The following is a 15,349-nucleotide window of genomic DNA, read 5'->3' on the forward strand; positions in this document are numbered from 1 at the left end:
AACGTGGAAAGAATATACAAAGATGTAGTATTAAATTCATTATTTTACTAACCCACATATAATGACAAACATTATTTGTAAGATTACAAATGTCCATTATTTGTTTGTATTTTTAAATTCTTCTACTATAATTAATTTAACCACGGTGTTTTTATCTTTATCGTAAAGAGACGTTGATATTTCTCTTCATTTATAAGTTTAAAGCTGTTTTTTTTATTATTAATTCACCTTGTTTTGATAAGGATCTCATCAAAAATATTTTCGTTTTTTTTAACAATCAATTCCTATACAGTGAAAAGAATATATAAAAACTGCAGTGTTCAATTTCTTATTTTATTATCCCCCATATAACACAAACATTTTTTGTAATATTACAAATTTCCTTTAGTTGATTGCTTTTTTAAATTCTTGCACTATTATTAATTTAAACACCATGTTTTTATTTTTATCGTAAAATGCCTGATCTTTCTTTTCATTTATAAGTTTAAAGGTATTTGTTTATTATTAATTCACCTCGTTTTGATAACTGTCTCTACTTTCGTTCTTTCTTTAATAATCAATTCTTGTAAAATGGAAAGAATATATAAAAACTGTAGGGTTCAATTCATTATTTTACTTACCCGCATATAATCCCAATATTAATTGTAAGATTACAAATTCGAGATTTAAAGTAAATGGACAATTTTTCTCAAAATGATTTGTTTTCGAAATACTAATGAAACTGCATTTTTAAGAAGCGTCAATTAATGTTCTTTTCGGAAATAAAAAATAAATAAAAAAGAGACTTGGTGGTCAACGATGTGTTGAAATTTGAAGTGCGTCTTCAAGCCGCAGTTGAGATCAAAGACATATCATATCTACCGCAAAAAAAAAAGAGCCGCTTTATCTTAAAAAGGAAAAAAAACGTTAATTGCTGTTGTACTCTTGTGAATGGTAACAACTCATGACTAAAAAAAAGATAATATGTTTCCTTTTATTAAAATTTCTTACATTTTAGATTATTTCTATGAAATTTCTAAAAATTTCAAAACATTGGTTTTACGATAAATTATCTAGCGCATCACCCAAACACATTCCTAAATATTTATCGGCTCTTCTTTATCACAGAATAAGAGTTTCAAACTTAGAAACAATTTTTTCTCAATAACTTTGAAAAGAGTTTTTTAACTTAATTTCGACGTATTTTAAAACCTCATTCTGTGGGGTAAAATGCTGGAGTTTCTAAACATTCTAAGACATTTTTAAAGTTGCCGAAAAGCGCGAGAGTTTAATACAAATATTTTTTAACTGCTTCAATTATGCAAAATAAAGTAGAATTTTGAGTTTTGCTAAAAAAAAAGATATTATAAGAATTAACTTGGTACTTTGCGTATTATCACACACTAAATAAATTCTCATAATTTGAAATTAATTTACGAACTGTTTAAAGCATCAAAAAACTTTTTGAAATTTCAAAATGCGGTTAGCATGAAATTGAACTAAATTTATAAATAATATGAATAATATAGGTCTCAAATTATGCGAAATTGTTACGACCATAAGTTATTCGTCATTTTATGTCTTTATTATGAAAATTAGTATTTTTAAAGATGCATAAAACTGGAAAGAATTAATTTTTTAATAATAAATAAATAAATTTTAAATTTATATAAAAAATACTTAAAACTGGTATTGTTTAAACATTTTTCTAAAGGGTCTAATATAAATCTCCGTAAGAAAAATTAATACATGAATTAGTTATGGTAATACATGAAGTAGTTTTAGAGAATTCGCACTCACAAAAGTTTTTGAAATTTGAATAATATTTTTTTTTATATTTCTGTAAAAATTTTGTAAATGTAAAATTTTTTTAATCGTAAAATAAGTATAATTCGTGTGACAATTTAAAGCGTCTCATATTATTTCTAGTAATATTTTTTATTAGATCAAATCTTGGAGTTTTACTTGATTTTATTTACACTGTAAAAAAGGATTTTTTAAAATTGAGTAAAAATGTGTCAAAATAGCTCTAAAACAATACAGTCGAATTTTAAAACTCCATGTCCTTATTATTGATTCTAGTAACAGGAAAATTGAAACATCATATAATCACTTTTGATCAAAATGTATAGACTCATAAATAACGACGGAGATTTATGTAGAAAAAATGAAAGTTGTCTGCCGGTAGGATTCGAACCAAGGTCATCCCGGTTCATAGTAAGATGCTGTATCCACCTACTTGTATATCCCAGACCAGGAGGAGTTAGGAAGTTTTATATAGTGGCTGCAGAAGTGACGTATCATGGCTTACATCATGACTACATCATTGCTTACTATACGTGGCTAAAAGTATTTGAAATATCGAGAAATAAGTAAACATTAAAATTAAAATTACAGGTTTCCTAACTGACCTATTAGGATTTTATTTTCCAAATTGCATCCCTTTGTACCATTGAAATTGGAAATTGGTTTGATATGATGTGTCATTGCGGTGGCTACCATACGAAGCTTTTTAACTTTTCCTGTATGAGAGATATTTAGAGTGGTTAGAATATCCTACTACGAACCCGGAGGTCCTTCGTTCGAACCTTCCCGTCAGCCTACGAACACCTTCCTCCCTCATTTCTCCCGTCGCATCGTTTTTGAGGCTATGCAAAATGCTCAATATCAATTATGGGACTTTCAAATTCGATTATATTCGATCGAAGCTTTTTTTTTACATATTATTTCTCAATTTTGAGAAAACTTTTTCTATAAAGTAGAAGTTGTAGTACTTTGAAATGTTACATGATTGCGTGTACTTTTCAAGATCCTGATACCCTATGAAAATTGATAAAATGACCCATATTAAACAACACTTCTATTTTTATCAGCAAAAAAAACTGCTTTAAAAATTGGAATAAATTAACTCTTAATTGATACTATAAAAATTTCTGAAGGAAACTTGTGATGAGATTGAAATATGTTTTTTGCGATAATGCGTTTTATGTCCTCTGAAGTCTTACGCTTTACTTTACTTTGTATGTAAACATTCTGAAATAAGAATGTAGAAAAAAAAATTTACACTTTTATTTTACTAAAAAATTTTATGAGTTACATACGTGTAGTGCGCAATAAAACGGACCATACTGAATAACTTTTGATCTAATGTTTGGATCTTCACTTTTTAAAACTTAATCTTAATGGCTCAATGGGATGATCTCAAATATGCTTATTAATTAGTGAAGACGATATTTTGAGTAGCGAAATCCGACGCAAAAACGTACTTTCTTTGAATAAACATACATTTTTTCTACAGAATCGGAGTTTTGAACCCCAAAATTTAATGAGTAGCCGCACTTTGAAAAATATAGTCCCCATTGTTAGATAATTTAATTTTAATTGTGTGGTCCCTTTGATATTAATTTTACCTTTTGTGTATTTTGCTGTATCTCAAGTACTTAATCTTAGCTATCTTAAGTTGGCTTAAATAATCCCGTATGAAGCAAGATATACCTTCATGAAAAGTCAAACTCCCCAAACCATATTAATAGCAACATAAAGTGACAACAGTAACTATAAATCGTACCTAATTTAGTTTTCAATATTTTTTTAGGATAAAATACTTAATCTTCAATTTCATGTGATCATTAAATATCATCATCAGAGTTACATAAATTAAATAAGGAAACATACATACATATGGATTAATATGTTGATTATAACATTTTTTAATGTGTTAAAATATTATTCAAACAAATAAACCTTATACAATGATTAACTTAATATAACATCTTATAGAGAGCCATATAGGTTCTCTAATGCGTAGTGTCCTGTGGCAAACTAGTAGTCTCTCCTCCTTTCATTTTGTTTCTTTTTCATTTTATTTTAAATTATAATTTTATTTGTGTTTCGAAAAAAACGAAAAGTTCGTTGCAATAGTTGCCATTTGACGCAACATTTTTCCCTTCTGGCACTTTTTTCTACTAAATTTTGCATACCATGTTATCATTTCAAATAAAACCATGGTTTAAGTAGGCTTAAATGTTTTTTTTTTTTTTTTTATTAAATGTTCGTTCCTCACACAGTTCTTGAAATATTTTGTCTGCCAATTTGTTTCCGGTTTTCAATGCCGGTGTATGATGAAGTATTATACTGGTGCATGATAGATACTTGACGGAGTCTGTCATTTTCATAGTTTTAAATGATATTAAAAAGTCAGTTAAATTTCAAGGTGTCATAAATTTAAAATTCAATTATTCTAATAAAATTTAAAGAAAAAAGTTTCTTTTTTCATTTATTACCACATGTTTTTTTTACACACGATAATCTCCTTTTTATTAAGTTACACCGAATGACATTGACATAGAAATTTAAATAACGAGAGTTTTAAATAGAAAATATTAGTTTCCTCTTTTAAGGTACAACATAAAGTGACTTAAATAACAAACTCTTAAAATAACACATAATAATTTCCTCTTATGAGCTATTTGCTTAATTTTTCCCAACTTCGTAAGAAAGGAAGATGAATTCGTCATGCATTTCTACCGCAGAAACAACTCGAATTCAATTGAAAAGAGTGTCTTGCAAAAGAGTTGAACTTCATTTTTTTAATGACTTCCGCCCTCTCTCATTCATTAAAAAGTACTTAGATAAAAAAAACTCAGCGGCAACGCTTTCCATATCACCAGTTTGAATTGGATCATTGTTCAACTTTCTTGGGCTTTAGTTGCGCAGTAGTTGTGTAATTTGTTCTGTATCATTCAATGATGTCATTTCCTTTACATTACTTGCTCATCTGAAAATATGTATATTTATTTCAAGTAAATCAATTCACAAACAAAAATGTGGCATGCGAAAGAACTTGAGTAGAAATAATACGGTATTTGTTTCCATGGAATTAGTAAAATAATGTCTTAAATGGCTGAAATTAGAGTAAAAGACAGAGATACAAAATTGGTGGAAAGAGATTTTTATTTGATTTGTTTTGATTTTTAAAAAAAAATCTTTGACTGCCACTTCATTTTATATAATAATAGCCATTGAACGGCACACAAATTCTTGAGTTTATTACTATCAAGATTCAACTCAGTATTCTTGTAGTTTTAAACCCAACCCAGAAGACAAGGGTACTCCTTGATCGAGCATTGCCTCGTGGAGAACTTTTTGATGGAACAAACCTGCATTTGTGTTACATGAAAAAGAAAACCTCGAAAACCTCCCACGGTTAGCACGACGGCCAGGCGATTATAACGTACTATCCGTCTACTCCTAAGGGTATTTAAATTTGGAACTGTGATACTTGCGAGTCAGGAAGGGAATTCATATCTACAGACCATCATAGGAAATCGAATCGGGGTCACTTATAGGAAGGAAGGAGTTCTATCCCCTGAGCCACTGTGACAAATTGACTACCATTTTTTTTAAAAAAATTAAATAAACAAAAAAATTTAAGTCAAACAAAAATAAGAGTGAGGAAAGTTCCAACTCCATAAAATAAAATAAGAGTGAAGATTTCATGACAATTGGGAAGTTCAAGTTGCAATGACTATATCTCTTATTCTCATTATTCTTGTAAGTTTTAAGTCAATTTTAGTCGCATATTAAATCTATAAGTTGCAGTAGTTTTTTTATAAGCTATTTATATTGATTTAACTGGATTCTAATTGATTGACAAACGTAAATTTTTTCACAACGAACTGACTGGACATTCTAGCTCAAGGTGCGAAATTTCCACTCGTCATTGGCTACCAAATGCTTAGGGCTGGCCAGTAAGTTTTATCTTATAAAATATTGTTTTTCAAAACAAACTATCATCCCATACGTGCAAAATCTGGGTAACATATCGGGACTCAATTTCGCCAAACTTCCGCGAATGCAGAACTCGAAATTTGCAAGACCGATTTACTCAGAATTTCAATAAATAAACCTTTGAAAAATATTTCGATCCTAGCAAATAACATATTATTGCCAAAAAACAGTGCTATGCGAACATGAAGTGTTAATAGTATGGGAACATTCCTGAAAATTTTCTTATTTTTATGACTTTTAATGATGTGTGGTTGATATCGGAATCATTGAAGCCTCAAACAATCTTACTTTAAAGAATTATTAGTTTTTAAAATAAATAAGTTTAAATTTTTCTACTTCCCTTTACAGTGTTGGTCACCAAAAAGTTCTTTATTCTACATCTGCTTACATTTTAAGAATTGATCATATTTTTCGTGAAAATTTTAGTCTGGCTACTACCTTCAGAACTGAAATTTTATGCCCTGAACTACACCATAAAAAAATATTATTTTTTTGTTTTAGATAATTTAAACATTAAAAGTTTTCAATACTGGTTAGAAAAGTATACGTCATTAAAATATTTATAGCTGTGCAAACTTTTTAACAAAAAGTTAGTTATAAACTTCAGAAATAATGTTTAATTTATGACAATTACAACAGTTTAAAATTAATCAGAACACTACTTTTGACTAAGCAAAACTATATCAATAAAAATGTATCACAGTGCTATTTTTCTTACGTTTTTAAGTTGTAGCACACAAAATATTTTTTTAGTCAAGGAATACTTTGATATGTTATATCTGAAAACTCTTGTAATTCGAACACTTTTTTGCAATAAACTATTATATTAATTTGATGTGTATATTTAATTTTTTAAATACATAATCCAGTTTAAGTTCATTTTTGCTGAAATTTAATTTTTTATTCAAGCAATCCTATTATAAATATTTTTTCAGATTAAATATTTCAAATTTTCTACCTGCAGTGCTTTATTGCATTAATTTTTAAAGGCAATAGTAATAAAGAAACAAGTAAATTTAAAACATTGTTATAATATTTGTAGTTTATGCAGCAATGTATTTTAAATACTTCATTAAAAGACTTTTATTTGTTCTTTCTAGAAATGCTTCAACCGGAAATACTTTGGTTCGCCCGTTATTTGTGTGCCCCACCAAAATGACATGGAAATTAGAATCTTCTGAACAGTTGCTACAATGATCAGAGAAAATTCCATCACTAAATCATAATAATAATAAAAAAAATCATGAAAACTGATAACAACCACAAAACGATACGGACTAGTTCATCCATAAATGATGCATACGATATGCATGAATCTCACAGCCACGAGCCTCTGGTGGCGCAAACATACAACCTCGAAAACTTTTCACGAGCTGTTGAGGACAAATTTGAAGATGATGAAGAAGACGATGACATGGGAGGCCCTTGTGGCTGGGGTCCATTGCAACCGTCCAAATTACAGAAATTCCGTTCAGCTCGCTGGGTCCTCTTTTGGTTATGCTGGGCAGGTTTCATGCAAGGAGTCATTGTAAATGGTTTTGTAAACGTTGTCATAACAACAATCGAGAGAAGGTATCAGTTGCGTAGCACGGAATCGGGACTTATTGCTGGAGGATACGATATAGCTTCGTTTCTGTGCCTTATACCAGTGAGTTACTTTGGTGGTACCAGAAGCAAGCCAGTTTTTATTGGTTTTGGTGTCCTGGTCTTGGCTCTGGGATCTTTCGTGTTCTCACTACCTCATTACATGTCCGGTCATTATTCGTTTAGTCAGGAGCAAGAAGACTTGTGTTCTGCTACGAACAATTCCATGGACTGCTCATCTGAGAACATGTCTTATTTGTCTCAGTACAAATATATATTCTTTTTAGGACAGTTACTTCACGGAGCAGGTGCTGCACCATTTTATACGTTAGGGTGCACTTATTTGGATGAGAATGTTCCCACGAAAATGTCATCTGTATATTTGGGTAAGTCATCATAATTCAGATTTTTTAATATAATTTTAATGCTTTTTTTAACTGAAGTAATATAAGATAATTACTAACAGTAATAGTGCAGGTAGCGATAAACTAATAAATAAATTGATTACTTAGTTATGTCTTATAGATTAGCTTCCTGGTAATTCCCTGATCAACCCAAAGGTTTCCACTGATCCATCGATTATGACTGATTTACTGATTAATTTTATTGATGTTGGTATTTAATATTGTTATATAGCTAAGAATAAATAATTTTGGGAAGCAAATTTTTCGTTGCTTTTATACAAATACTTAATTTTGTCAAATTTATTGTGAGGGTTTCAAATCTGAAATTAGTTTTGCTCCTAAAGCCGCAGAATTTTTAAAAAGAAATTTTTAGTAATCTATTTTTTGCTGTAACAGTCAAGCTTTAAAACGTTAGCTGTGACAGGGAATTACGTAACTGTTACAACAAACTTCTAGGAGAGTTTGGCACATAATAAGGATTAAAATTGTATAGGAACCCATACCCGGAAATGTCGTCGTACGTGGCTAGAGGCTCTACCATATTATGACCTGTTTAAGAGCTCATGAAGAGACGGTTAATAATAGGGAAGTTTCCCTATGAAGACCTTTTCAGGCATGAGTTTTTACGCAGTTTAAATCCTTATTAAGTATCTTAACTACCCTAAAAGTTTATCACAATATTTATGCTATACCCTTTCATAAAAAAACGTTTTTAAACTTGTACACTTCTAAAAAATAAATGAATATTTCATTTAAAAAAATAGCTTGGAAAGAGAAACCGGTTGTAAATTTGATATCAAGAACGTGAAAATATCCAAGATCCATTAAAAAATCTCATGCGACAAAAAAAATTTTTTTTTTGTTCATAGTAATCTAAAGCAAAGAAAGAGAAAAAACTATAGCTTTAAGGAGAACAAATCAGTTTATTTTGTTTTTAATTCCCCGATTCCTGAGTTTTCCAAAATATATAAAATTAATTGCTATCCTGTCTAAGACTATGTGAGTAAAAATAGTTTTATCACAACTGTTTATATACTTTATTTCTGATTGTCGAATTTTATTCTAGTTTCGTTATTCTAGTTAATTTTCCACTATGCACTACAATGAGATTTCGAGTTAAAGAAACATTTTCGTCTTATATTTGAGACTTTGTATTTCGCAAGACGTAATTTCGTGATGAAATGATTCTCAAAATTAACGAAATACTGATCAGGGATTGCAAAATCGTCAAAATTGAGAGTTTTATTTCTGAGAGTAAACTCAAGCGCAAATAAAAAAACTTTCGAAAATCGAGAAAGAAATTTGTAAATTTTAACACTTTCCTTTTTCTAATTATCTCTCACACTCCATGTTAAAATTAAAAACTTATATTTACTGTGCTAAAAAAAAGAGAATACTTGAATAAATTTTAATATAGTGATCGTATTATAACATGATAACATGCAATTTCAATAGTTTTAGCCTTAAGTTAACCCATCTAAACCTTAAACACTCACTGAGAAAAAAAGTATGGTCAAAACTAATACAATATGATAAAATTTACCGTGATTCGTTCTCTATGGGAAAAGTAAAAAGCACGGTAATTTTTACCGAAGAGCTTTTAGTAATAACTTTTAACATTAAAAAAGGGTTTTTAAGGCAGAAGGTTAGAGCATGACAAAAAAAATTTTATTCTGTTAAATTTACTTATTACTTTTGTATTTTTGCAAAAATGTGTGGTAATAAGAACCATAATATTGAGAATCAGAATTTCCATTACTATTTGACCAGATGAATGGTTTAAATTACCAGATGAATGGTTTAAATTACCAGATGAATGGTTTAAATTACCAGATGAATGGTTTAAATACCACATATTTTGGTTTTACTACTGGAGTTATGAATATTGTACTAGAAATATCCTTACCTTACAAGTACGGCAATTTTACCAAAAAATTTTCCCCGTGCTTAAATAGATTAGCACAAGCGATATTTTACGGTACGAAAAAAATATACTTTCCCTAAGTAAATAAATATTTTTCTGGAGTATTTGGATTATTTATTCTTATAATACTGGGGGCAAGCCACCATTAGGAAAATACGGTCCCAACTATTTAGTCAGGGGAGGTTTTGTTTCAAATTGATAAATATTTATGTAAATGAATGTAGGAGGAAGAAGTGTTAAGTGAAATGTGCAATTTGCGAAAATTGTTTATGCAATTAAAGCTTAAAACGCATTGCAAGTCGTTATTTTATTTCTTAACTGGCGTTGAACAGACTTAATTTTGAGTTTACAACTATTAATGTTCAGCTCCTTAACCTCGTAATTTTAAACCTAACCTAGAAGACAAGGAACTCTTAGACAAAACATTGGAAGAAACTATCTTTTATTGTGGACTTGTTGAACCCACTAGAATTAACCCACATATGCATTACATGGAGAGAAAAACCACGTAAACTTCCCACGATTAGCCAGGAGGAGAATTGATTCTAACCCATGATCCGTCTATCACTGAGAATATTTTAAGTCAGTATTGTGTTCGGTGCGAGTTGAAAGCAGAATTTGTACTCATTTCTTAGATTCGAACTTGGATCACCTCCCAAGTTGTCATTGAATACATTTAATAAAAAGAGAAAATACGGATAAAATTTAAATAAACGATGATCGTTCATTCCGTCACATATTCCTCCTCCCCACGTTTAAATTTTGTTTGTATTTTCTCTTGTTATTGAATATATAAATAAAGTCTTAAGATAAATTATAATTACCGAATAAGTTATAATTGTATGAAGACTTTGGACGAATTAAATATTTTATTCGAAGTATTTCTTAAATTTCCTTTATCGTTTATCTATAAAACTTTTCTCATTTGAAACACTATTCAACAACGCACGTTCACCATGGAGTTCAGACGCACACCTTCCAATCTCTTGAAGTCGTTATTGAACTTATTTAATAAGGAAAGAAAATACCGATAAAATACAAATATAGGATGATCATTGATTCCTTCACATATTCATTCATCGCACATTTAAATTCCGTCCTTATTTTCACTTGTTATTAACGTGTTCAATGAAGATATGGTATATGTTTTAAGTTATAATTGCATAGAGACTTTTCGCAAATTATATATTCTATTTGAAATGCCGACCAGCCTGTGTAGGGGTCAGGGAACAGGCCTTGCATCAGAAAAGTTCTGAGTTCAAATCCCGGGCAAGGCATGGCTGTTCTTTCCTTCTCTGTAATATGGTGCCCCTATAAGAGTGACCAACAAATCTGCCCTCCAGATACCTGTTTGATAAATGGTAATTTTCCAGCTGGGCATTGGAAAAAAATATTTCGTTTGAAATAGTTCTTAAATTTCCTTTACTGTTCATCTATAAAACTTTTCTTATTTGAAACACTATTTAACAACACGCGTTCACCATGAAATACAGACACAAACCTTCCCCCTCTTCTTCGAAAAAAAGTTAGAAAAAAAACTCAAAATCACATCCCTCGATAAAGCTTATCTTCCAAAAGAATGTTGTAGAAAAACAGTCCCTTTAAATGAAACAACAAAAAAAATCTCATCACCATTCTGACAAAGTCAGTGCTCCTTGTTATAGCCTCATCCTGGGTTATTTCAATGACAGCTTGGCACACGACAGTAGAGATAGTCAAAGCTCAGCGAATTGGTCGTTTATCTGCATTGGCGCCGCCAACAATTGGGGACGCGAGCCTTCATTAGGATGCTAATGGAAAGAGATAGGACTTGGAGATGGAGTGCTGTTTGTTGAGAGAGCACTGAGGCATCAGCTGGGGATGGAGGACATTTTCGATTACAGTTTGTTTTTAAGAGCCCTCGTCCTAAAATTATGACACTAGTTCGTATTGGGATAATATCGGTGTTTGGAACTCTAGAGATTAAGCGATTGTAGAAATACGCTTTCAGTACTGCAGATTCTAGAATTTATATAAACGACACTTTGTTATTTAGTCGCAAAATAATTTAAAGCTCTTATAACCAAATAGTGTAAGCTTTTTTTAATACATTTTCTTTTAATTTATATAAATTATTTGTTATTATTTACTAGCTGTTTTGGGGAGCTAGTTCAGTTCACTTTTTGTCTGTTTCCTGCACTGATTCAACTCTTCGTACCTCATCATTTATCCAATTACTATAGATTAAATATAGTAATAATAAGGTCATAACCATTTGAAGAAGCAAAAAAAATATATCGATTGCTACACAAAATTCATATCAGAAGCCGAACTTATAAGTCAAAGCTGTAAGCTTAGTAAGTAAAAAGATAAGCACTATTACACTACTTACAGTGGTATATAGCACTATATATATAATAGTGTGGTATAATGGTTTAGTATAGTATAGTACTACTCACGTGGTATAAAAATTGTTAGTGAAACAATTATATGATTAAATAATGGTATAGTATAGTGCTACTCACGTGATATAAAAACTTTTTAGTGAAATAATTCACCAGTAATACTTAGAGTAATTATATAATAATATTTCATCCAATCTGGCTATCCATCATTTAGCGTAGATTAAAAAGATAATAAGGTTCTAGCCATGTAAAGAAGCGAAATGAAAAAATATCGATTGCTATGCAAATTTCCTATCACGTAGTTGACTCAGCTGTAAGCTTAGTCAGTATAAATATTAGCACTACCACAGTAATACTTACAGTGGTATAAGAATTCCTTTGTAAATATTAGCTCTACTCCAGTAATAATTACATAATAATATTCTGTGTAATTTGGCACCCCAATTGCCTGTCCATTACCAGCTGGTGGCAAAGAAATAAACCTTATAGTGGATTTAACCCTTTTTAATTCTTCCTAAATTTTCTTTGCGATTAAAACTTTGCTGGATTAGCTGATATAAAAAAAGCTATTTTGAACCAGTGTAGTAACGTCTCCCTATGTAATATCTTGGAAAATTCACTTTCTGTTGTTAACACTGTTTTAGCGACGTTGATTTAAATCAAATTTCTTGTGTTACCTTACTATAGATTGGTTAATTTTCACGTGATTTAATAATTATTTCCTTATGTATAAAGTTTTCCTGTTACACAAAACTATACCTTAATCTCGCGCTCATTTTTGGGCATTCTGAAAACGTAAATAAAATTTATACAAATAAAAACAATGAAGTGAAACGTTTGAGGATAGAGTAAATGTGTATGGTAATTAAGAGTTAAATCAGATTTTTTGTGAAAGTTCCTGTCTTTAAAAAATTATTCGTAACCTTCTGAATTTAAAACAAGCAATAAATTAGATTCGCTCAACAAAGGTCCTGGTTTTGTAATTCAGAGAAAATCATGCCAATTGCACCTATGAATTTTAGTGATTGCGGCAGCAATTAATAAAATTATAAAATTCAAAAATAACAGTGAATACCGCAATAAAGTATGTAAAAGTAGAATACAAATAATACTAAGCTTGAACAATGTTTAATAAATACAATTGATAACGTTTAGAGATTGAAATAATGTCATATTAAAAGTATAAATAAATCACCAGATTTAAAAAAATTTAAAATTTGAGCGATGCAAAATACTTTAAGCTTTTTATTCTTTTTTTATAGTTCAGAAAACACAGAGAAAAAAAAACACTGGTTAAATTATCTTACTGTATGGTAATGACATCTCTAATAGGAAATAACCTAATTCTGGTTAATAAAACCAAAATATACGGTATTTAAACAGTTCATTTAGTAATTTTTCAGCTCAGAATTCACCGAAAATTCTGGTTTTTAAAATTATTATTCTTATTACCGCACATTTAACAAACAGTACAAATTGGAAGAATGTGCCATACTCTAAGGTATCTTGAGAAAATTACAAAATTTTACCACATTTACCAAATTTTATCGCATATTATAAAACTATAGTTTATAGTTAATTTTCCCAAAATTATTACCAAAGCGCTTCGGAAAAATTACCAAGTTTTTTTTTTGTTTTTTTTCCCCATAGAGTCAGGAACACGATAAATTTTAACTATATTCTGGGAGTTTCGACCGTAATTTTTTCTCAGGTTAATTATGATACAAATTGATCAGAGACGTTTAGGTCATTGTATTAGTTTTGTTAATATCACGTTTGGTTTATCTATGTTAAAGTCACGTTATAATTTTTGAACAAGAATTATAAAAAATGCTAACGATTATTTTAAGTATTTTTTTTTTTTGCTTCATCTTTTTACACTCAATTTCTAATTTTAATTTTAGTTTATTCCAATGAATTTTATTTTGAATAATTTCCTTTAAGTTTTACAATAAATGAGATTATAGCTCTTTAATCAATTACCATGACTTATTGATATTCACGAACAAATATTAGCCTCTTTATCATATTTTTCTATGTAAATGCGATAAAGTCATGTCTTCATCACGAAAACTATTTTAAACATTGAAAAATAATTTATACTTTCCTTGCGTAAAGAAAATTTGTGAATTTTTTCGTGGTTACTTATCTCAGACATTAGTTCATAACTTTAACATGCAAATATAAATTAATTGCCTTTTTGTTTTGAGTAATTATCAATTTAAAATGCTAAAAAAATTATGTTAGCAGCCAACCGGTCAACGAAATGCTTTATTTAGCCCACCAGGGAGCGTTTTCCCATCGAAAGTCTATGCTCAGATTAAAGGGAATGTTTCGTTATCATGCTAAAATTAAAACTCAGCATTGAATCTCATTCTAAATATAATCTATCTCAATACAATGACTATATTAACGCTAAGCAACAAATAAGAAAACTATTTGTCAGAAAGCCAATTCTCATTCTTTAATCCAATGTCTTACTATAAATTCATGCATGTTATACATACCTGGAATTCAAAGTTCTTAAATGAGTGTGGTAAAAACGATCTTTAACACATGATCTTGGTATGAGAACGGTCTTGACATGAGAATTACTCTCAGTTTTGTATGGAATGTCTCTTAAAATTGCCATGTTTAATTTATGGGGCTGGTAAATTTTCTTTACCGAGTAATCCTCCACTTAACTAAATTACTAAATTCTTCTATTCTAGCTGAGAAATTAATTACAAAAAATTAAAAATCAAAAATTATATATTTATTAAAACACAGATAGTACAGGGTTATTCATAATTCCCTCCGGGGTTTCGAAGCGTTATAGTAAAAAAACGAAGACGAATATGACAAAAAAGAACATATGAAATTATTTCGAAAGTATTCAAGTTTTAATTTAAGCAGTTGCCGGTAGATGGCAGTAACATGTTCCACTGAAACCAGTTGTAATAAAGAAAAATGGCGTTTACAGGTGGAGGCAATTATGAATAACCCTGTATATTAGATCACTTAACAAAGAGTGTGCTTTCAATGTGAATTTCACGATACCTCCGAATGTTGATAGTACTCAGATAGCAGTGTAAGGTTGATTATGCCAGTAACAACCTTTATCACAAAGCCAAGCATGATTTATAAATGAACCATGCAAGCTTGAAACAGTGTTAAATTTAAATATTCCACTTCACGCGCTATGAGATTCGCGTTAAGCTTTCATAAACAATCAAGACCTCCCTGCACGAGTGGTATTGCCTTCCAAACACTGTGGAAAGCGTGGAGGTAGCGGGTTCGAATCC

At 29.9% G+C, this 15,349-nt stretch overlaps 1 protein-coding gene across 2 annotated transcripts in view; it reads left to right on the plus strand.

Moving 5' to 3' along the window:
• LOC107445148 (solute carrier organic anion transporter family member 4A1) overlaps positions 1-15,349 on the plus strand; it is a 68,833-nt gene that overhangs the window by 25,800 nt on the left and 27,684 nt on the right. For both annotated transcript variants that reach the window (XM_043049954.3, XM_043049955.3), the window contains exon 2: positions 6,870-7,739. In XM_043049954.3, the coding sequence (XP_042905888.1) occupies positions 7,013-7,739 (727 nt within the window). In that variant the 5' untranslated portion in view covers positions 6,870-7,012. The remainder of the gene's footprint in view (positions 1-6,869; positions 7,740-15,349) is intronic.

The sequence above is a fragment of the Parasteatoda tepidariorum genome, chromosome 5 (genome assembly GCF_982258835.1).
Source record: "Parasteatoda tepidariorum strain Cologne lab strain chromosome 5, Ptep-v5.0, whole genome shotgun sequence".
Classification (NCBI taxonomy): Eukaryota; Metazoa; Arthropoda; class Arachnida; order Araneae; family Theridiidae; genus Parasteatoda; species Parasteatoda tepidariorum.